The 23,105-nt window shown below is 38.0% G+C and overlaps 4 protein-coding genes across 4 annotated transcripts; 1 reads left to right on the forward strand and 3 right to left on the reverse strand.

Moving 5' to 3' along the window:
• Nucleotides 1–492: 492 nt before the first annotated feature.
• LOC147298122 (uncharacterized) lies at nt 493–2,646 on the forward strand. Its single transcript, XM_086229261.1, has 2 exons — nt 493–1,146; nt 1,979–2,646. The coding sequence occupies exons 1-2, from the start codon at nt 682–684 to the stop codon at nt 2,333–2,335; spliced, it is 822 nt and encodes a 273-aa protein (XP_086085387.1). The 5' UTR covers nt 493–681; the 3' UTR covers nt 2,336–2,646.
• Nucleotides 2,647–3,099: 453 nt separating this feature from the next.
• On the reverse strand, nt 3,100–5,527 carry LOC147298123 (vesicle-associated protein 4-1-like). The gene is made up of 7 exons (XM_086238042.1): nt 4,945–5,527; nt 4,693–4,763; nt 4,439–4,520; nt 4,227–4,345; nt 3,844–3,921; nt 3,642–3,761; nt 3,100–3,544 (listed from the first exon to the last, which is right to left on the reverse strand). The coding sequence occupies exons 1-7, from the start codon at nt 5,186–5,188 to the stop codon at nt 3,485–3,487; spliced, it is 774 nt and encodes a 257-aa protein (XP_086094168.1). The 5' UTR covers nt 5,189–5,527; the 3' UTR covers nt 3,100–3,484.
• An 8,278-nt stretch (nt 5,528–13,805) lies between these two features.
• Nucleotides 13,806–14,493, reverse strand: LOC147298124 (uncharacterized). Its single transcript, XM_086242665.1, has one exon. The coding sequence runs from the start codon at nt 14,342–14,344 to the stop codon at nt 14,078–14,080; it is 267 nt and encodes an 88-aa protein (XP_086098791.1). The 5' UTR covers nt 14,345–14,493; the 3' UTR covers nt 13,806–14,077.
• Nucleotides 14,494–15,247: 754 nt separating this feature from the next.
• On the reverse strand, nt 15,248–20,678 carry LOC147298125 (diacylglycerol kinase 5-like). The gene is made up of 13 exons (XM_086255797.1): nt 20,538–20,678; nt 19,890–20,094; nt 19,683–19,805; nt 19,420–19,548; nt 18,802–18,887; nt 18,527–18,650; nt 18,316–18,364; nt 17,477–17,559; nt 17,182–17,249; nt 16,719–16,793; nt 16,346–16,433; nt 16,101–16,217; nt 15,248–15,881 (listed from the first exon to the last, which is right to left on the reverse strand). The coding sequence occupies exons 1-13, from the start codon at nt 20,543–20,545 to the stop codon at nt 15,534–15,536; spliced, it is 1,503 nt and encodes a 500-aa protein (XP_086111923.1). The 5' UTR covers nt 20,546–20,678; the 3' UTR covers nt 15,248–15,533.
• Between the last annotated feature and the right edge of the window lie 2,427 nt (nt 20,679–23,105).

The raw sequence follows: 23,105 nt of genomic DNA on the forward strand, positions 1-23,105 counted from the left end.
TCATTGGGTTTTTGACATGTGTGCATCCTGTACAAGAAATGATTGCGTGGTCATATTTTGTCAATTTCTAGTATGGTCCATTTTAATTTCTTGGAACAATGTGAAACAGATGAGGGGCTAAATAAGCATATTCCAGAGATTTCCAAAGAAGCTGGCAAAATGATGTGGTTGTAGTTGGATGGTGCATCGCTATGACAGTTTTCCGAAATTATTTATAGCTAAGATTTCTTGTCAAACCATCCTTCATTCCCTGGTACTAGTAGTAGGGATGGTGCAACTGCATGTCGTTTTTTCTCAATGACATTCAACCCAACCCTGACTATCAACGTGTCACCCACATACCCTTGTCGGCAACGCAACGTTCCCCCAACCCAACCACATCACACCACCTGTCATTTTCCCCATTCCCCCCAATATTGAATTCCTCATAACAATATTCTTCGCCACCTTTACCTCTCAACCATCCACCCCCTCTCCTCCTTCTCATTCCCACATTGCACATACCTGTCCCTCCCCGGCCCTCATACAACCAAAACATAACTTTTTTCACATCTCTTTATATTGGTACACATACAATATTATTCACTCCTCTTTTGTATTTTTTGTTGTCGTATATCTCTCCCTAAAAGAGCTGAGCTTTTATTAGCACCACCACCACTTAGGCGACGAGACGACGACATAATGGCACGTGGTCATCGTCTCCTCGCCTGCTTGGGAATAAAAGGCACCTCGGTCGACAATAAAGCCGGGGCCACGGCCACCACGGCGGACTTGTCGATCGAGGAGCAGCGGCGCAGCGGGCCAGTGCTGGTGGAGCTGTTCTCGTCGCAGGGCTGCGCCACCTCTCCGGTGGCGGAGCTGCTGGTGTCAAGGCTTGGGAGGGGGGATTTTAATGAGATGGACCTGCCTCCTGTGGTGGTGCTGGCTTACCACGTGGACTACTGGGACTACATGGGCTGGAAGGACCCTTATGGGTCGAGCCAGTGGACCGTTCGACAAAAGGCCTACATTGAGTCCTTGAAATTGGACACCATGTTCACCCCCCAGATTGTGGTTCAAGGTCAGGCCCAATGTGCTGGCAATGATGAGAATGCCTTGCTGGCCTCCATCAAGGAGGCACCAAGATACGCTGCACCCACGTTCCAGGTTAGAGGTGCTCTGTTACTTTGTAATTTTTAGAAATATTTGGATTCAGTTTGTTAATATCTTGTGATTCTTGTCCATTTAGATCGCTAAATCAGAGTTACAAATAATTGCAAATACTTTATTAACTTGAAGATTTGCATGTTAATGGTTAATCGTTAGATGAGATATGAATGGTTACGATATGGTTCGAAAATTTATATAATATTCTTGTCACCTTACTACATCTAAATTCATTAATATTTAAAAATTAAATATGAATAATATTAAGGACTCAAATTTGAATCTAAAATAATGTCAGTATATGCATAAACGTCTTACGTCTTACGTCTTATTATAAATAAATAAGTGTAAAAATCCATATATGAATCCAAATTTAAGATTTTGACAATACTCATAAAAGATTGATGGCCTAAAAGAAATATTTCACCGTCATCTTCACCATCTAATAAGCGGGAAAAGAAAAACGTAATTATGTACTCATTGTTGAAGTATTATTGAAGTGGTAATGGATTATAGAAGTTATTACATGACATATACACCACATGTGTATCTTAAAGTGAAGATCGTCCACTTTCTGGTACACCTAAAAGCAATTTTGACACTTTTCACTTTGAGAACTTTCAATATTTCAATGGGTTCAACTTTAGTTGAAAGCAAAAGCTACTGCGGCTAAAGTCTTGAACATTTCATAATTCTAGTAATGTGTTTTACAACATTTCAAACAAAAATATACATGACAAATGCCCAAATTGAGAGTCTAATTATAGAACACTAGAGAATGATGAAGAACATAACTGGGAACTGAACTTGGTTGTTGTTTGTGGATGAGCAGGCAACATTCCAAAGACCTACACCAGACTCCTTGCAAGTCTCTCTAACAGGAGCTTTGAGGACAAAGGTGGATAGCAATGGTGCCAATGTGATGGTGGCGCTCTATGAAAGTGGGTTGGTCACTGACTGCCCCCAGGGAGAGAACAAAGGCCGGGTTCTGTCTAATGACTATGTTGTTCGAAGACTCAAAAAGCTCTGCACTGTCAAAGACATAGCTCCCAAGAAGACCATTTCAGGAACTCTCACCTTCCCCCTCTGGGAAGGCTTCAATGCCACCAAGTGTGGGTTAGTCCTCTTCGTTCAAAACAACTCGCACCAGAATTTTGGCGCGCAGAACTTTCAGGTGCCGAACAATTAATAGTCCCTCTGTTCTTCGCTATTATACTTCGGACGACTGGCGACTGAGATGGCAGGCCATTATGTACAGGGTGTGTTACATAGTAGCGTACTGAGTTCTTTTTTCTTTTTCTGAACTTTCATGTTTGTGTTTTTCTTTATTTCTTATTTCTGGAATTTGATGTTTATAAGATGCGAGAGAAATTGGCTCATGATTGTTTACTGATTTTGAATTTGAGTCCTTGAATCACTATTTTCCTGATTGAGAGAAGAGGATGGAAAACTTGAATTCTATGTTCCATTGTTTTTCTTAAGTAGAGTACTATTATGTCTTATCAATGACTTCTACATGCTTTGTTTTACCAGTAGGCGTAGCCTCATGTCTAATTAGAAGTAGGGTATAGTTGAGACGAGTCTTTCTTTCATTTCCCATCAAAAAATAGTTATGGTAACACCTACCACTATATGCTTCCATTGCCTGTATTTTCATGCTGTTGAGTTTAGAGTCAGGGCCACTCAACCAAATAGTTTATGAAATTTGATGTTCACAAGAGGTTTAATAGTTGGAAAACTAGGAGGTTGTCAAGCAAATATGTATGGTTCTTGACATATCCAATCATACAAATGGAAACAAAAGAACTGAAATTCAAGCTGAGAAAAGCTCAAATTGGAGATCATAGGGCAGCACCAAGCATTCTGGAATTGTAGTAATTGCCAATACCGCTAATCCAGCCGTTAATATAAAGCAAAACGGTGCATCACAAAGTCAAATATGACACACGGTACTTACAAGAAACCCATGAAAGTTCTTATTATTTGAAATGATCATTTCAAGAAAGAAAACTTAGGGCACCTCAACCTTAAGAAATACATACGCTGATACCTATAGGGTCGTTCACTTATTTTCATCCTAAAACAAAACTCATTATCTACAAGAGGGCACCTCAGCCTCGAGCCAGGTACCACCATGACCACAATTCCATTCTTCACACAAATAACGGCATAATAACATGTTACTTTTCTCTACTACCATAGTATATCTGAATGCTAACTACTTCTCCACCTTCCCCTACCACTTATCCAAAGATTGATGAGCAGAAAGAGTACATTGTTACAACAAAAGCAATTTCCACCAAGGCCATAAGCACTTACAGCAAAAGCTAATCACAGTTTATACAGAATCCACTGCTTCAACCTGTTGTCGAGCCAAGTATTTCTCCCTCCGTTCCTTCTGGAAAACAGAACAAAACAAAAGACTTAGAGGAACATAAGTTAAAAAAATTTAGCCCATTGTACATGCATGTACAGATTAGAAGTAATATTGATACCCATTCATCGATTACAAGGCCTTCCCCAACATCCCGAGGGCCTGAGTCCAAGGGAGGCTTCTTTCGCACTTCAACTGCAGCCTCAGCTTCAGCCAACTGCCGCTTCAGTTTTTCCAGAGCCTGTAAACAAACCACAATGTCATCATTGGAAAAGTATTTTCTAGTAGATGAAATACCATTAAACAAGTCAAATTCAACTTACAGAACTAGGGTGCTCTACATCTAAAAATACAACCCGTAAAATTTGCTCAACTGTTACTTGATCCTTTTGTTCATCAAACTGCAAGAAAAGAATCAGAACAAAATTAAGGTCATCACTAGTATTATCCTAAAAGCTATAAACAAAATTAAGTATGGCTGCAATCTTACTGTTCCCCTAAAGGGGATTTTATATTATTCATGCATGTACTCCACTCTGTATTTCAATTTGCAAGAAACCATACCAATGGATAGATATAAAGTACCACAGATGATAGAACCAACTGGGAAACGAGCACTAAAATACTACCCTAAAATGTTATGCATTAAAATGCTTAACATGCCATGACCATGAGCTAATAATGTAGGGGAAGAGCATTATGTTACCAGCTCAGGCACATAGTCCATTCCTGGTTTCACCTTGAGACTCATAATCTTAAACTTAACCTTGGTCTTCTGATCCATATGTTTCTCATTGTTGTCAGGTTGTTCCACAAACCTGAACACTGTCCATCATATAGTCAAAACAATAAAGTGGAAGTCAGACAATTGTAAGATAAAGAACATTTGGAATATGGGAGCAAGTGCAAGGCCATTACCAGTCGCAATTAGGCTTTCTCCAGGAGCAAGGATACCCCCCGGAGGCCGCATATAACAGCTTTTCGGTGCAGTAGTTTGAAACTACACAAACCAATAAATGGGTCAATGCAGTTTGACACTAATTCACACACATATTTCAAAATCCACACCTATAAAATTTTAAATTATTGCTTAAAAATTTAAAATACAAGTAGTCAACATTATTATATTCGGAAAAAAAAAATTAAAGGGCTGAATAGAAATTAGGAAATACCTTGAATGCTACATGAGACCTGCTAGTGTTCTTTAACCGGATTGCGCTCTTCACCTGTTTCCCAGGTTCATCTTCAAAATTAAACACATAAACACAAATGGTGAGTGAGTGCCAAATGTGAAGCGATAACCAACTACTTTTTTTAAAGCGCTTTATATAAAAATGATGCTGGTGGAAGGAATGTTAACAATACGTCACTCAAAGTCAATGACGGCGTTGACTTGACTTTAAATGACAAAAACGACGACGTACAAGGGAAGTAGAGTTTGTTGGCAGGGTCGAGCCGGAGCCTACGCAGAGGAGGGAGGAGCGATCTCGCGACGGACGACACCGTTTTGGGCCTCGATTTGGATCCGTCGACGTGGCCGTGGAGGTTCTGCGTGGAGGAGGAGGAGGACGACGACGTTTGGCCCCCGGACTGCCAGAACGGGCAGAGCGTGAAGAGCTTCGCGTCTGAGTACGACTTCTGCCGGTTGTTGCTGTCAGCGATGGCCATGGTTTCTTCACCGGGAACTGACACGTGGCGGTTTCAGTTTAAGGCCATCCGATTCGGGTCTTTAAGAAACTCGCTGATTGAATTCGCGTTTTGTAGGTCTCTAGAACTAGAAGCGTCGGAACTCGGAAGCCCTTCTTCTCTCTCTCTCAGTCTCTGTGTCAAAGGTGAAGGTTGGGAAATGGTGCGAGACATAAATCGGATCAGAGAGGGCGGTTTCAGTTCAGCTATCACTCACTTGGATTTAATTCGCTTCCGCTGCGACGCGTGTAATTTTCCTATTCGTTGGCTTGAGTGTCCTTTTCCTGCCGGTGGCTACGTGACAGGTTGGTGTTGGAGTTCGCCACGTGGCTCTCGACTTGTCCATGGAGATTATCTTGGGCTTTGTAACTGCCGTGCGAAATCGGATCTCAGTGAGTGAGAGGGTTCAGTTGTTGTGACTTGTGACTTGTTGAGTCTTGTGAGTGGTTTTTCTTTAATGGCATACTACGTGTCGTTTCGTTTGGGATCCATGTATAAGTTTATATAGTGTGTGGGCAAATATTCCTGTCCCTAATTGTATTTGTACAATTGTACCTTGGAATTAGCTTGTTTTTTAAAGAGTAAAATCCATGAAAATGTCAAAATAAGATTTCCTATTGGAAATGATAATACAAGTTCCAACGATCATAGGCTCGGTGTTGGGGCCAATCAACTAGTAGTAGGTGACTTGCTGCATGCTACTTACCAAAGTGCAACGAACCTTGGCTAGGCATTATTGCTAATGGAATGCAAATTCTTATTTTTCTAAAAAGCACATAATGGAAATTATTACTTGGGTTGAGCAGTTGAGGACCTGAGGTGGGTATGGTTCTTAATGATGGTTTGGAAATTAGGTGTGATTGTTTGTAGGGCATTAATTATGAGAATGGAGAAAATTAATTAGGTGTGGTTTTGTGTATTGAATTTACAGTGTGGGGGGGTTGTCGGTGAGTATTAATAGTGTGGGGGTTAGGAATTGATTAGGTGAGTAATGACCTTACTTGTGTGTAATATAAGTAGATGTGTAATGAATTCTGGCTGACTGGGGATTAAAAGAAACCAAGAAAATTAAAAAAACAAATTGGTCTGAGAAAAATAAAGTATGCTGTTTTTGAATTTTGGACAATGTGTTTTATTGCTTTGATTGCTTTGGGATTGTGTTCAGGGACGGATCCACTTACAAAGGTGGGGGGTCGGGCGACCCCCCGGCGGCCAGCCGAGACGCCCACAACACCCCATCTCTCTGGACAGCGACCCCCCGAGTGTCTGGACGGCGACCCCCCTTCTCTGGACGGCGACCCCCCTTCTCTGGACGGCGACCCCCCTTCTCTGGACGGCGATCCTTACGGCCTCACTTCTCTCAGCCTAGGGTGGTGATGATTGGATGCTTGGTGAGTAGTAAGAGAGAGTGAAAGATGAGAGTTGAGAGAGTGAGAGAACAGAGTTGAGAGAGTGAGAGAACAGAGACTGAGACTGTTGACTTAAAGCTACGTGGGCTGGGCGTAGTTGAAAAGGAAACCAATTGGAATGGGCTAATACCAGTTGGTGGAGCAGCCCTTTTAACTAAAATGTTTTTTTTTTTTAGGTTGATTGTCAATTTAAGAAAAAAACAAAATGGCCAAATGGTCTCAACGCCTCACCTGCTCAATATTTTTGAGAATTTTTTCAAGACAAAAAAATCTCCAGAATTTACTAACTTGTGTGTGTGTGCAGTGTGCCCCTCACTCAGTTACTCTCATTCTCTTTCTTAATTAAATTTCCCAAAACCCACACCACACAGATCCACCACCGAAGTCGGTCACCTGCCCGGTCCCTAAAAAATTTTGCCGCCGCTTCGCGGCACTAAGCTCCACCTAACATGACCCCCCAAGTTGGGAATCCTGGATCCGTCTCTAATTGTGTTCTGTCCCATTAGAATTGTTATTTGGTTTTGTTGGGTTTGCTTTGTTAGTTCTGAGCAAGAAATAAAATTTCGAGTTGCAAGGAATTTTTGATAGAAATTTCTAAAATTTTTTAATTTCGACAAAAATCAGATGAAAACGACGAAAATTGCTATTAAAATACATAAATTTTGAATGAAATTTTACTATATGTTTATTTAACATATTTTCTACTATATTGATAAAAAAACATTGAAAAAATCAAATTATATGGTAGGTTTTATGTGATATGTGATGAATATAATGCGCACTGAAGGCAATACTGTTAAAAAAATGCTTCACTAATTAATAATTACATAATGAAATTACACGAATAAATCACCAATGTGGCAACGAAAAGTAGCGAGCTTACTCAAAGGGACTTGGAAATGGTCTTCGATAGTCAAATTGAGCCGAATTGGGTTAAAAGAGAACTAATCCAGTGGCAGCAGCGGCGACAGCGGTTTACCTAAAATTTCAATTTCACAAATTCTCAAAATTGGAAAACTAAACATTAAGGGAATGAAACTCTATGGTGAGGGGATAAATTTCTTTTTCATAATTTATGTTTACAACTAAACGAAACACCAAAATGATCAAATCAAACCCCAAATAAAATTCCAACTTTTTTTTTTCTTTCCAATTGCTTAAAGACTCCAAATCTCAATCGACTCTAAATTTTTTTTTTCTCTTTTTTTTTTCTTTCCTTTTCCTCTTCTTCCCCCGTGACTTCCAGGTCTTCGTCTTCTTCTAGTGGTCTTCCTCTTTTTTCTTTCCTTTTTCTTTTCTTCCCCCATCACTTTCAGTTTTTATTCTCCTAATCCTAGTCCTTCACTCCCTCCTCCCTTCCTAATCTCTCTCTTCCCTCTCCCTCCCCCAATCTCCTTCTCTTCCTCCTCTCCCTCCCCAGATCTCTACTCTCTCTTCGACGACGGTGCGCCGCTGCACTTCCTCTCCGATCTCTTCTCTCCCTCCGGCGACGGTGCTCTACCTCTGCCTTCCCTCTCTCCCTCCGGTCTATACATCGAAAATTTCTCCGAAATTTTTCAAAATTAATTTGGTATGGTGTTAAAATTTCCTACACCTAAAAAACGAAATTTTACTCCCTGGTTCTGAGTTGAGCCATATTGGGCTTCTGTTGTGTATGAGTTTAAGCCCAGTTATGGTTGTTGAATTTGTACTTATTTGCACTCGCTTTGGGCCAGGCTTTACTGTCTTTAATGGGCCTTGTTTTGTTGTTATTTTTGGAACAATGACCTCAACATGTGTCAAACTCAAAAGTGATTTGAAAATGGTACTCTCTTTAAGTAAGTGGTGCAAGAAAACAAAAAAAAAAAAAATTATGATTAACATTAAACCAGAAATATATTTCTAATTCAACTTCTCTTTTTTCTACACAACTAATTCAAATTTCACAGGCCTAGCATTTCTAATTTCTATCCCCAGAAAAATAAAAAAGGAAAAGAAAATTAATTTCTTTGTAACAAATAATGTATTTAATTGGGTCCCCAACAGATTAATTGCATCACATTTTCATCCTTCTCTCTCCTTCTGTTGTGATGATCATCAAGGGTCATCCTCTTTGCCTGAGGAGCACCCCCAGCAATGCGACAAGTCGTTTTTCCCTCATTGCCAGATATGCCAGCAGCTGATGATGACTCCTCTGCTGCCAAAGCTTTGTTTATCTTGTGCTGCATGGACTTGAATTTCATCTCAAACTTGCACACTTGCCTCTGACCACCCATATATTCCTCTCTCTACCTCTTTATTTGATCAAAATCACACTCACAAAGCAGTAAATATATATATATTACATATATAATTCTTGAGGATTTGATCAATGATCGATCACTGAGCAAAGGTGGTGGTGGTGTTGCTGAGTAAAGCATGGTTGGATCATATATATATATATATATATACATATAGGGAAGCTGAGATCTCTAGAGATTAGAAAGTGGGCTGGAAATTTTTTTTGGAGGGGTTGTGACCTGTGGGCCGGATTTGTGGCACTGGGCCACTGGTTTTAGGAATCCGCTGCTTATTTTCTCTGGTATCTTCTAATGCTTACCACGTGGTTAAGACTTAAGAGAGCTTTTAGTTGCTACACTTTAGTCTTTAGTGTAAGCACACGGCTAGTCACATCAGCCCGTGTACCACTCAAATAAATTAGGAAAATTGAACTCAATCATCTTATTTATTTGGTAAAAAACTTAGGTTATTGAGTTCAATTTCCCAATAAAATTATTAGATAAAATGCAAAATATTAAGTTTAAGTTCCATTTTAATATGTGAATCTGATTAGAATCTTTGTAGTTTATTGATGATGGTAATTGAATTCGAAATTACATTTTAATATTAGGGAATAAGCATTCTTTTTGGCTTGTGGAAGAGAGATGAATAATCAAAGTGGCATTTGAATTGCAAAAAGACAGCCCACTCATCCTCATCAATTAAAGTTTTACTTGATCCTTCATTCATGTAAGTTGGATTTAAACCAATACAAATTGATCCAGAACAAACAAAAAAAGAGAGAATATAGTATGAATCTATGAATTGGTCCATTTCAATTCGGACCCCAAGAACTCAAATACACAACTGTTCTCAAAGACTCCTCAGACTGTTTGTGATTTGCCATCCTCTTGGATATAGCTGAAGAAGACTGAGCAGATCTGATATTGGTCCTGGCATGTTGTTGCAGTGACCTTAGAGCATAGTTCCATCTGCACAGTCCTTGGTCTTTGAGTGGGGAGAGGTATACTTTGTGATCTGCAATTGATTTAGGTAATGCTATAAAGACAGATGGTGACTTACATAACTTGTTGTATGGTTGTTGTTTGTGGGGAACTAAAACCAGAGGGCAGCTTTGGTTTTAGTGATTTACCAGTTGTTTGGGAGAAACTAAAAGGCTAGCCCCAAGGTTTGGATAACCATGGACAGGTTTGGGTACTGACCGGCCCAAGTAAGTATGAATGTACGATTAATTGATTTTGATCATGATTGGCCCCAAATTTGCGCTAAGAGGTCCCCCCGATGTATACCTTGCATGTGCATGATTGGCTGTTTTTTACTTTAAAAAAAATAAGTGCGTGTTTGGGTAACAAAACCATAGGCACATTTGGCAGTGCTTCAACCTGAAGTTTGTCTGTAAATTCCGCAATATACAAAGCAACTTAGAGATAGATGCGTGTGGAAATGGAATGCGGTTGAAACACGCATTTAGGTGCGTTTGGATGGAGGAAAAAAACTCAGAATTTAAACAAAACTCAGTATTTAAGAAATTACATGCTCTAATTTCCTTGTTTGGGTCTATAAATACAGAATTTTGTAAATTCTAGGTGGAAAAAAACTTGGGATTTGAAGGCTGTAAATTCCAACTTTAAATTCCACCTAAATTGGTGTCATTTTCAAAATTTCAAATTTTACAAAAGGAAAATAAGTCATGTCGACCATGTCGACACTACCACCACACCCGCCAACGTCACCACCACTAACACCACCACCCCCGCCACCCCTGCCACCACTACCACCACCAACACCGAGACTGACACCGCCGCCGCCGCCACCACCACCATCACCACCACCGCCACCACCACCACCATCACCATCACCATCACCGTCACCGCCGCCACCACCATCACCGCCATTGCCGACACCACCACCACCACCACCGCCACCGCCAACACCCCAATTTTAGCCACCACCATTTCTCCCACCGCTTGTGGGCCATCACCCCTACCAATATATTCAACTCACCATAAACATAATTTTTATTGTTGCCACCATCACCATCACTCTTTTGAATTGATGCATAAAAAATTAAAACTACCATAAATTTCGTTTTTAAACTCCATTATGTTTACATGTTATCCAAACAAGAGAATTTACATATTCTAGAATTTTAAATCACATCGTTTTAAATTCCGTCATTTGTGAATTCCTTAGTAATTTCAAACTACTTCATCCAAACGCACCAGGGGTTGGTTGCTCTTCTTCATGGAAGACTGACGTATACAATCATTACATTCAAATTTTTTTCTATTCTCATAAAATAAGGTATCTCAAAATATCGGAAATTTCAAAATTATAGAATGAAATTCAAAATTTTAGAATTTACAAAATTTCTTGTTTGTATAACTTATTAAGTATTACAAAAATGCACTAAAGCTAATTGATTAATAAGTTAATATGAAGTTAATCACTCTTTTGAGTCTACCACAAGATGTAATCTTATAATCCAAATTGTTTATTTTTTAGGCCATAATTCAAAAATTATATTTGTAAAAAATCTTCAAAAGCAGAAGTCATTTAACCATGTGATTATAATAACAGCTATTTATATATTTCTATAAAAAACAATGTTTGGCTATTTATTTGATCACAGTTAGTTAACTAAATGGTTTCCAATTTACTTATTTTTTTTGCAATAATGATATTTGAAGTGGATCCTAAAAAATAAACGGTTCGGATTATGAGATTAGTGATGTGGTAAGCCCAAAAAAGTAGTTAGCTTCATATTATCATACTAACCAGTTAGCTTTAAATTGTTCCTCTTAAGTATTATGAAATTTAAATACATACTTTATAATTTTTCTTTTCAGATGCATCACTCTATAGATTAGCGTCAGTGGTGGTGGTGCAGCGACAATGACGACATTTTTAAAAGGTGGAAATGATATGGTAGTGATAGTGAGAGGAAACGTGCTAGAGTTTTTTTATTTTATTTTATATTTTATTAATTAACTATCCTTTATCAAATTTAAACTTAGTATTGTTTATAAAATTTGAACTTAGTACTTAATTCGATAAAAGGAGACTGAACAGTATGTTGGAAATTATATGTTATAATATTCATTTTATATTATAATATTTAATTTCTAATATTGAATGAAAACTGAAAAGTGTTGTTGACAATCCAACAATCACTTTCTTTTTGCCAAGCAGTGCCACATATTGCAGTAGTTGGTTGTGCCTCTTCACAAGGATATGTCTGATGCAAAAGTTGCATCTTTCTTTGTGAACATCCACCGTGTGTATTGTTTAGTGTTTAGTTGTGTTCTTTCACAAGCACCTCTTGAGTTCTATATAAACCCATGATGCTCTGTATTATTTTTGAAGTAATTTTTCTAGTTTCTAGTCACTCTATTATTCTCCTCCTATCATTTACTAAAGAGAGTACAAATATATAATTGGTTTGCTAGAGTTCAAAATTGTAGTGCTTCAATTTAGAATTATTGATTGTTGTATCCTGGGAGGACGGACGCCAAAAGAACTGCAAGCACAAGTGCAGGGGTAAAATTCTGTCTTTAGGACATTGCAATTTGCAAGCCTCAATCATAATCAGTTAGTATTTCTTTGTGTCTATTTTTTTCCTTTTACTTATTTAAAGTGTGTATACATTTTATTATATTATTATTATTATTTATTATTGAAATTTCATGTTATCAAATCCATATTTCTGATTAATGTTCCAACACAGTATCTACTACACCAAATAGTCATTAGCTTAGCGATAGAATTGATGCAACAAAACAATAATGGTGATGAGAGAAGAACTTACCTGCATCCTAAGGGATGCCAGCTGCTATCCCCAGCCCCCCCTCTCTCCCTATCTCTCTCCTCTTTTTCTTTTTCTCTCTTTCTCTCTTCCTCTCTCTCTTGTGACACCACCTGTCCCCCTAACACGGGGGCAGGTAAGTTATTTTCAAGGTGATGATGGTTATGTGGCAATAACAGTGACTTTGTGAGTGAGGGTAACGACAATAGAGGTAAATGGTACTTAGGAAATAACTTTTATTCTCATGTCAATGTTTGGTTTAGGCAATTATAGAATCAAAATTTTTACAGTTTTCCAATTCTATTCTTTATTTATTATAATTAAAAATAATATTTTCAATTTATAATGGGGTTAGGTTAAAAATTCAAAACAAATGCATTTAGAATGTGAAGAAATCTAGACATCTATTTTAAAATCATTGACAATGGAAAGAATAGCTCAAATCCTTATAAGCCACTAGCAAGACCCTCACATCTTCAATATGAAATTTCTTTCAACACGCCCCTGCATGTGTGACGTCATTTAAGTCTAATATGTGAACAATTTATATTAGGTGACGTGAAAACACGTGTGGCCGTTAGGCGCATCACATGGATAATCCACTATGATACCATGAAAAAATTTAGGCATCAATTTCAAAACTAATTGACAATAAAAAGAGTAATTCAAACCCTTATAAGCCACTAACAAGCCCTCACATCTTCAATGTGAGATTTCTTTCAATACAATGTAAAGAACAAATTTAAAGGAATTCGGATTTCAAATTCTCCAAAATTCTCATCTACATTGAATTTTCATTATCACGTAAAAGATAACATATTCCAAAAAAGAAGGAAAACAAGGAGAGAGAGAGAGAGAGGCAATGATGCGATAATGCATCCACCGTCTATCGTAAATAGGGTCAAGGGATGAGATCAGAACCTATTCTAATTTTATCCCTCCCAATACATCAAACGCAGAATTTTGGAATTGAACATCATGATAATTCTTGTTTACAAGAAAACCCCAAAACATTAAAAGGTAAAAAGCATCCACATTCAAACCCATTATTTAATAATGGCTGGCACAGTGGCACCATAATGATCATAATGATGCCATATTAATTAAAAGAAATACATAACCGAAATATCAGCACCAATATGGTAATAATATGCCTTCAATTCAATTTAGGAAGGCAGCATTTAGTCTATTCACAAATCCCAAACCACATTCCTAATGAGAAACTGGGTTTCTTTTGCCTCAAGTTAATTTTGCAGTAAGCAAAATTGTTTGCATCCAAAACAGGGGAGAGAAAAAGAAAAAGAAAGTGAAAAAAAAAAAATTAACGAGTAACGAAATAATATATGTAATTCATGGAAAAATGGATGACATCCACATACTCAGAGTCATAATTAATCTCTAAAACCTAATAGTATTGGGACCCCAGCAGTTTAATTCCATGACTTTTCTGAGCTTCTCCTCCTTTGACCGCTTCATCTTATTAGAAACTGCAGAGGCAGAGCTGCCAGAGAGCTTCTTGGCTTGAGAATATGATCTGATGTTGTTCTTGGCATGTTGTTGCAGTGACCTCAGAACACCATTCCACCTGCAAACTCCTTGGTCTTTCAGAGCCTCCACAGCTCCAATACTTGCTGCCACAATCCAAGACTTGCAAGCTGCACTCATTTTTGTTGTTGTTGCTTCTTCTTTGTTTCTGCTTTTGCTATGAAATATGAATCAGGAGCTTTATGGGGTTGGTTGGTGAGAGAGAGAGAGTTTGAAATGAGAATCTGGGTTTTGCTTGATTGTTATTGTGGGGGAAGGGATAGACCACTACTCTTATATAGGCAGCATGGTATTAGAAAAAAGTGAAAACCAGCACCAAATTACCAACTGTTTAGGAGAGAATCTGTGGTAATAGGTACCAAAACCATGTGCTCTCAGCCCTTGTTTTTGGGAGCCATCAATTGCCACGTGCTTATATATTATTTTTCTTCAAAAGAATAAATTTCCTTTTTTTGGTTTAAAAAAAAAAGAATAAACTTGGGAGGCCACTCCCACACTCCTTCCCTTTCACCTCATATCCCTCAAAGCTTTGGGTTCTCTCCTTTTCTTAGGCTATGTGCATTTCTTCCTCACCCTTTAATTAACTAATGGTCTTTAAGAGCTCCACATCATCATGATTTTTTTTTTTTATAACCAAAACTTAATTAGGTTATCGGTTATCCTTTGCATTTTTCTCCCTCTCCCTACTGGTCTCATGAACCACCTCTCTCCTTTCTCAATTTTATGTTCGAATAAAATTGCTAATGGCAAACATAATAATTTTATGTGTCTTCACCATAGGTAGTTTTTAATATATTTAATATTGTAGCTAATTGAATTGTTTTGTTTGAGGAATTGAGAATCAAATTCATTTAGACAATACAGAACGAGAAAAACAAAAGAAAAATGAATGAGCTGGGTATGCTTATCAAATTTTGAACACCTGATTTTAATGATGCAGTACTGGACTAATGATTGCATATTGCAAAGTCACTTGGGAAAATGTACATGGCTCCAACTTTAGTAAGAAGTATGATAGAAATCAGCCTCAGTCCCAGTCCATTTGACATATTGAGTCAGTAGAGCTCTCTTTTTACAGCCTAACTACCATAGAGTTTTTCTGCACAAGCTATCGAGTCCACAGGATGTTCACAGATGAGCGATCACAAAATAACAAACCGCTACTCAATGACAAGAAAATCTATTTGTACACTGTCAGGATGGTGTGATATATCACATTGAAGCCCAAGAAGATTTTGTTGGACAAAAACTACTGTGACTTTAGTGAAAAACCCCAATGCAGGGGGAGAGCGTGTGGAGAATTAGAGGCTTAGCTAAGACGAGCTATGTCAATTCCGTCAGGAAATTTAAATGTGTCAGATGCACCAAACTTCCTTTTCTCTTCCTCAGCTTCCGCAAACTCTTCCTCAGCTTCTACAAAGTCTTCCTCATTGCTATCATCTTCATCGTGGGAACAGGCTGGTGAGCTGGGGGGGTCATATACACTTTTTGTTCGGTTTAATGGCGTGGCAAGCATGCTCACTTGGCCAAAGTGGGAAATTTCTACAACCAATGTATCATCGTCAGCTGGAAGAGGTTGTTTCCATGGCTCTCCATCAATTCTCATGAATGTGTGGTCGGCTGCACCCTTGCAAAACTCAAAACGTATTCTGTTTGCCTACAGTGAAGTATAAAAGTTGAACAATAAATTTATTTCAGAGAGAGAGCTTGACATTTCTAACCAAGAGAGATGAAAGGGCAGCCATATTCCAGGGACTAATGTATTTAGGTATGGGACGCCCCATAAAAGGTTTGAACCATGATCAGTTGGAAACTACTTTGATTTGTGTTATATGAAGATGACAACATTAAATGATCAATGGATAATATATCATACCTGTGCAAGACGAGTCCCATGTCCATTAGGAGCAAGCAAGGCAAGCCCATGCCAGGCATCTCGAAAACCAACCATCTCAATGAGGCCATCATCCACATATGGAGAAGTTAAATTCCTCTGTAAAGCACACATTATTTGGATATAGTCAACGAAGTGTGTTGGCAAAATAAATTGCTGCATTTTCAATTGGAATTTAGGAAAGAGCCAATATGTCTGAAACAGATAGGAAAGCAATAAGAACTGACATATTGCTGTTTCTTCCTATTAGGCTTTCCCCATGGATCAAGACCACCAGAAAAGCTAGGTAAGTTGAGACAAACGATAGACCTAATGCTGTACATCAAAAATAAAAAAGTTGAAGTGATGAAAATATAAAGGTTTTGACAAGGCTACAAATGTTGATTGGAAGCATAAGAAATGGAAATAAAATAAGCTTCACCTAATCAGTTAATTCAATTGATCAATATATAACATATTATTCAAAGTACATGTCACTCTAATCAAACATGTGTATTCTGGAAGAACAAATGGGGAAAACAACTTCATGGGATAAGTGGCTACAAAGATTAAAAGAAGCATAAAAGTCATCGTAAAGTTAAAACAAAAAATTTATATCACCTGTGAGGTATGTGGAGGTCCTCCCATTGACCTTGTATTTTCATGATCTTAACCTTTGTCTGCTGTGCTATGTTCCTGTGTTCAAATTAAGGCATTCTCACTAACATGGGAAACCAAACAAAAGGCTAACTAGAAGCACGGTTAATACCATAGGTCTTAAGATAAATGCATTCACCCATTACCTGAATTAAGAACACTGCAGACATAAAGTGAACTATCACTTTAAGTACCACAACATATCAATTATTTTTATTTGCTTCCGTCCACTCATCTCTTTCAAGAATGCATTTGTTAAAGACCCTCCCCCCCTCCCCTTTTTCAAAAGAAACGGTACTGTTGTTCCCAAAAATAAATATAAAAACAAGAAGATGTACAGCTGAGCAAAATAAAAAATTGCAAATGGAACATACGGTTTCAAATATCTGGGGAAAGAACAACCAAAAAAAACTGCCAAAAGACTGACCGTGAAGAGGGATGCATTAGAGGAGCACAAAACCATCCTTGAGTACATCCAAGCTTCAAGTAAGTACTCTGACCCAATTAGAAAACAAAAGAATGATAATAAGTAGCACATTCATTTACAACTAATCAGGCAAAAGACAAGTTAGAGCCATGTTATAACAAATGGAAACACCTATTAAGTAACCATTATTTAAGATGGATGGTTGGCAGACTTCATAAACAATATTTATTACATAATACACTTTATTATACTAATTTGGACCATGATGTTAAAGACACAGAAAATAATTTAGTACTTGGTTGACTAACTGGTTTTTAAATTTTTCTGCATTCAGCTTCCTCTGTGAGTGAAAATCATATGATACTTGAGCATCCATTCCTGTATAAAAAAAATACATTTGTCAGGAACCTCGCAACTGGGTTCATGTAATAGTTCTTGCCACTAGTTACTGAACCAAACCAATATTCACTTCTAACTGTTGGAAGGACTATGCAACGTGAATAAGGAAGTTAAACTTTATTCTTTATTTCTTTTCTAACACTAACTTATAAAATCAAAGCAACAAGGGGCTTCACTTAAGTACACTGGACATCAATGATTAATATCTTCCAAATTGTTCCTTTTATGAATAACTAGCATGATTACCATCACTCCTCTCCATAGAATGTCATGATAAGCTTGATTCTGACAACAGCTGATAGACTGTATGGTTTATGCAAAGCGCAATCACCTAAAACTCCATCCCATAGGGGAGGTAGACATGCATATCACAGCATGAGGCAATAATGTACATAATATGTGAGCTTCTAAACATCAAATAGGAAACTTTCCCATAAAACAATACTGACACTTTATGTAACGATACCTCATAATAACTTAATAAGATATAGGATGCGTGAAATGAGCACAATACCATGCTTATTTAATTCCAGTTTTCCTTGATCTGAGAATCTTTATTTATGGAACTTAAAAAATAAATTAAATTTTTATCCTCAAATCCCTTCCTCAATACATTGAATGGTAGAATGGTTGTTCTCCACCACATGCCTCCTAAAGATTCTGTGCACAATCACAGGCACAGACACAGACATGACACTTAAATTTCTTATTTTAAAGACATTCTTGAATTCTTACCCATGCTAAAATAGTTCCAAAATCCCCCACGAAAAGTCAGGCAACCCTCCTGAGAACAGCCAACAAGTTATGAGTCGTAAGTATGCAAAAGCAAGGCATGTTACGATGAAGCAAAAAAAAAAGTATAATCAAGAAAGAAAAGGGGAGAGAGAAAGATAAATTGAGTTATCACTTATCAGATTGACATTTGATCAATTAACAAGAAACATACCATATTGAGTGCATCAGTTTGGGAGACCCGATGAAATGCATGCAAAGAATGGGGTAGTTCTAGAGGTGAAATAGGGTCACACGAACCTTCCTTTGGAGACCTCATTCTCATAATTAAGTGCCAGCTGAGATACACCAAAAAAAAAAAAAAACAGGTAATATAAATAAACTACGTCTCCACTCTTCATTGAAGATTGGTTCACTGAGCAGTAATGTAAGCCATAAGGACCTTTTACATGTGTGTGCATAATAAATTCAAAATATAATGGATTTCACCTGTCAATTGTCATTTCCTTTGCAGTCTTCACTTGACTCAAGAAAGACTGCACAGATTGTCGGTCGGTGCCAGGATTTTTCTTTCCCTGTGAATTCAGGATCTGATTAGTTCACAAATCTAATGCTGACTTGAGTGAATGCATCCAGCAGAGGCCAGATATGTACTATAAAGAAATAGATTGCACGATGCAATCCACACACACACACACACAAACAAACACTTAACATATACTAGTTTATAATGTTTATTGAGTTTATATATACTAAGACAGAATGCTACTAACATATATCATCTGTACATGAATGGAACGATGTATGCAACTTTGAATTACTAACAATACCAACAATTGCAAATAGATGACATGACACTTGACCTTTCACTTGATACTTGTTAACAGCAAAGATGTATTTTCTTCCAATGCCAAAAAGTAAAATAGAAAAATATGAAGAATATGCAGGAAATTGCACCATTTAATTATTAGTAGCTCGTGTACTACAAAGTGTTCTGACTACAGGATCAAGGCAAGTGAGATTACAATAAGAGAAAAAAACCGAAGCAATGACCATCAAGAGATTAACATAGGTTCAAATACACAAAGTTGGCAAACAGCATATTACCCAACCAAATGCAAAATGGAGGTTGTTTCCAGTTCCCAAAGGCACCGGGGCAATTGGAGGTGGGTGAGGTAGTTTAAGATCAGAAACTACACTGAGGAGCCAATTAGCTGTACCATCTCCACCGGCAACCTATCAATGCGAGTGTCTATCAGTTCAGAAATAACAGAATGAAATCATGGTCATTTAGAACACAACTTTCTATGCATGCAAGCTCATGCGCACAGCGCACCCCTTAATAGAGAAGAAGCAACAAATAAACTCACGATTATTCTTAACCTCTTCTCGATTTCAGCAGCCAACACATCTCCATTGAACTTGAGCGTTTCTAAGGTAACATAAAGTTTCTGTAGCACCTTGTCAGGAGCCTTTTCTCCCAAGTCAATAACCTGAAAGACAAGTGGAAATTGAACCAATCATCCCATACATGATTCCCATTACCTCAAACTCAAAAGACATGTGACCAAAGTAACCTGGTTTTCATTGAGAAGAGCTCGATACGTGAGAAGAAGTTCCCCTCCAAGCTGACCACCACTTTTGGCATTAACGAACACTATTACCGGACACGAAGGGACAAGTCTAACTTTAGGCACATCCGATCCGCTCACAAGTATGTAATTCGGAATGTAAAAGTCCTTCAACTTCTCGGATTTCACATCACCCATCACTGCCTCCCAACTGCAGCAGCGATTCTTAATCAATCAGAATAATTCTATTCTATGAACTAATTAATATTGCCGCATATATCATAAGCAAAAAAGGACCAATTTCAAAGCAATGACAATGAGAAATCAAAATTAAAAGAGCAAACTAAAATTTATGTAGTTTGTGACAATTCATTTCCAAGTTTCGACCTCTTAGAAAGAAAACCGTGAATTTGAGACCTCAACGAGGACTCGCGCAAGCGATTCACGGAACGAACCGAAACGCGGTTCAGAAACTCCATTATCGTCGTGTTCAACGAAACAGGTCCTAACGTGTGTGATATGTGTTTAAATTTTTCCTGAGTTTTCTCTACAACCAAACAGAACAGACAGATTGTGTGATATTGTGAACAAAGGAATCAGAGGAGTACATGCAGTATAAGAAGGTTTGACATGGAATCGATTGATATGCTTTACCTGGACATGAACTTTCAGAGAAATTTCGGAGCAAGAGATTCAAGACAAAACCACTGTTTGGGTAACAAGCAATGCTCTCAAGAATAAACCAGGTACGGAGAAAGGCAAGGAATTCGAATCTTCCCTGATTTTGCTTTCCATCTTATTACAAGGAGTGAATATCTGAATCCAATTATGAATTTTTTTTTCTGTTGCCTGAGCAAGAAAAGAGGTTCATTTAATAAGGTGACGGGTGACGGAGAAAATTGGAGAGAAAAATTTGAACTCGTCAGTCTATGTTTTGGGGTGTTGCTGTGTGGGGGTAGTTCATTATCCTGTGGGAGAGGATCTATTGTCTTGTAGTGGCTAACCCAATGGAAAATTGACACGTGGAGACACGCGGTGTGTGCGTCGCTTCTAAGATTCAAAATTGCGGCGGAAGCAAACTGTTTTCAACCGCTATTGGCGTAGATGTGAGGTGGGTTCCACACTGGATTCCGCTGACATGTCACATGGAGGAACGCGCCAAATGGCAACTTCCGATAAGGTGGGCTAGCGAGGGTGAGGACATTACAATGTGGGCCTTCTGTAGTGGGCTGGGTTTGGGCGGGATCAAGGTAGAATGTGGGCCTAACATTTTGCATGTAAACTTTTCCATTTGCTGTAGGAAAGAGGGGAGAGAACATTTCAATCACTACTAGAAAATAGCTTATTTACCACATTAATTCTACCACGGTTAAGAAAAGTCCATGGTTAAAAATATATATCTACCACGGTCAATATAAGCCCGTTATAAATAAAGTTATACTACCACGGTCAATAACGGGCCCGTGGTTAAAAGAAGTTAATTTATCACGGACATTTAATGCCCATGGTCTATAATACAATCCACCACGGGAAATGAACGTGGTTAAAAATTTTAATTACCACAGCGCATTTTTCTATTCCACCACGGTATATGTATGTGGTTAATAATTTTAATAACCACAGCGCCTTTTTTTGATGTACAACGAGATATGTACGTGGTGGAAAGATTTTTTTTTTGTCCTAAATTTTTCCAGTCCCGCGCCCTTTAATGAAATTTTTTGAGATTGGCGCGCGCCCTATACTGAACCCAGCAAAAGAGAGTTCACTTTTGCCCCGATCTGAAGAAGAAAAATTTGCAGTGACTACTCTCTCGATCTTGGGTGGGTTTCTTGGATTTTCGTTTTTTCTTGGATTTATGTAAAATTTGTTAGTTTAATTTTTTTTTATTCTTCTAGCAGTGACTACTCTCTCGATCTCTCCGAAGCACGCCAGCACCAGTAGCTCCATCTTTGGCCGTTTCGGTTCGGTGAGTGATCTCGATCTCTCTCTCTCTCCTTCTCTCTCTTTCGATTTGTGGACAAATTTAGATTTGAGAAAAGAAATTGATATTGATATATTGTTTGCTACCTGATGTAATTGCATTTTTGTATTTTGGTAGGTTGTTGTTCTTGTCGCAGCTGCTAATTCCGGGCACACCTTCCCTCGCAGGTTTTCCAAGACAGACCTCCAGAGCTGCACCTTTAATAAAATACAAGGTAGGAGGAACTTTCCTTTGAACTATCCTTCTCACCATCCTTTGAACTTTCCTTCTCCACCTTTAATAAAATTAAATGAAAAACTAAAAACTAAAATGACCACAAGCAGACCATCAAGGATATGGGGTTTACGGGCAAACAATTTTTTAGCTTGTGGATGCTTTGATAGATTCTTGTAGTTATATTAATTTCATTTGAAGCTTTAGGATGTGAGATTGGTAAGTGTGCAGTGGCTGTGCAGTCACAAACATATATAATTTCATTTACAGCTTGTGGATGCTTTGATAGATTCTTGTAGTTATATTAATTTCATTTGAAGCTTTAGGATGTGAGATTGGTAAGTGTGCAGTGGCTGTGTAGTCACAAACATATATAATTGAGTTTAGATGTTTATATATGTCTCTGTGTGTTTGGTTTCCTGGTTTCTACTTGGTTTTATTGCAAATGAATAGCTACTCTCTAATTTGGGCCCCATGGGTGGTTCTTCCGCAATTGAATGTCTAATTGTATGCTTGTCTAGTAATATAAGGTTTCATGTCTAATTGTATGCTTGTTTAATAAGGCTTTCTTCTTCTTCTTCTTTTTTGTTTGTTTGTTTGTTTTGGTTTTCCTTATATTTGGTTTTCCAGAATTTTAATTTTTAATGTCCTGCAACAATTTTTATTTCCATTGACCACTTTCAAATGGCAACCAGCAAACTGAACCATATATATCTCAGCACCCAGCAAACCCATCCAACCAAACCTTCCACCTTCTCCTAGCTTTGGGATGTGAGTCACCCTATAAACCCAAATCAAACATATGCCCACAAAAATGGACGCAGAAAACAGCCTATATACAACTCTTCCCTCTGCTCTCTCTGACTCAAACAATGGCAAATGCCCTGCCTTCCCCATCTTATATATGTCTACCAATCTCATTTGCAATTGAATGTCTAATTGTATCAACTCTTCCCTCTGTTTTTTTGATGTAAAGGGTTCATGAGTGCCATGTTTTTTTGCTAAAGTAGTATCAACATATGTGTAAT

The sequence above is a fragment of the Dryas octopetala genome, chromosome 1 (assembly GCF_963921425.1).
Source record: "Dryas octopetala chromosome 1, drDryOcto1.1, whole genome shotgun sequence".
NCBI lineage: Eukaryota > Viridiplantae > Streptophyta > Magnoliopsida > Rosales > Rosaceae > Dryas > Dryas octopetala.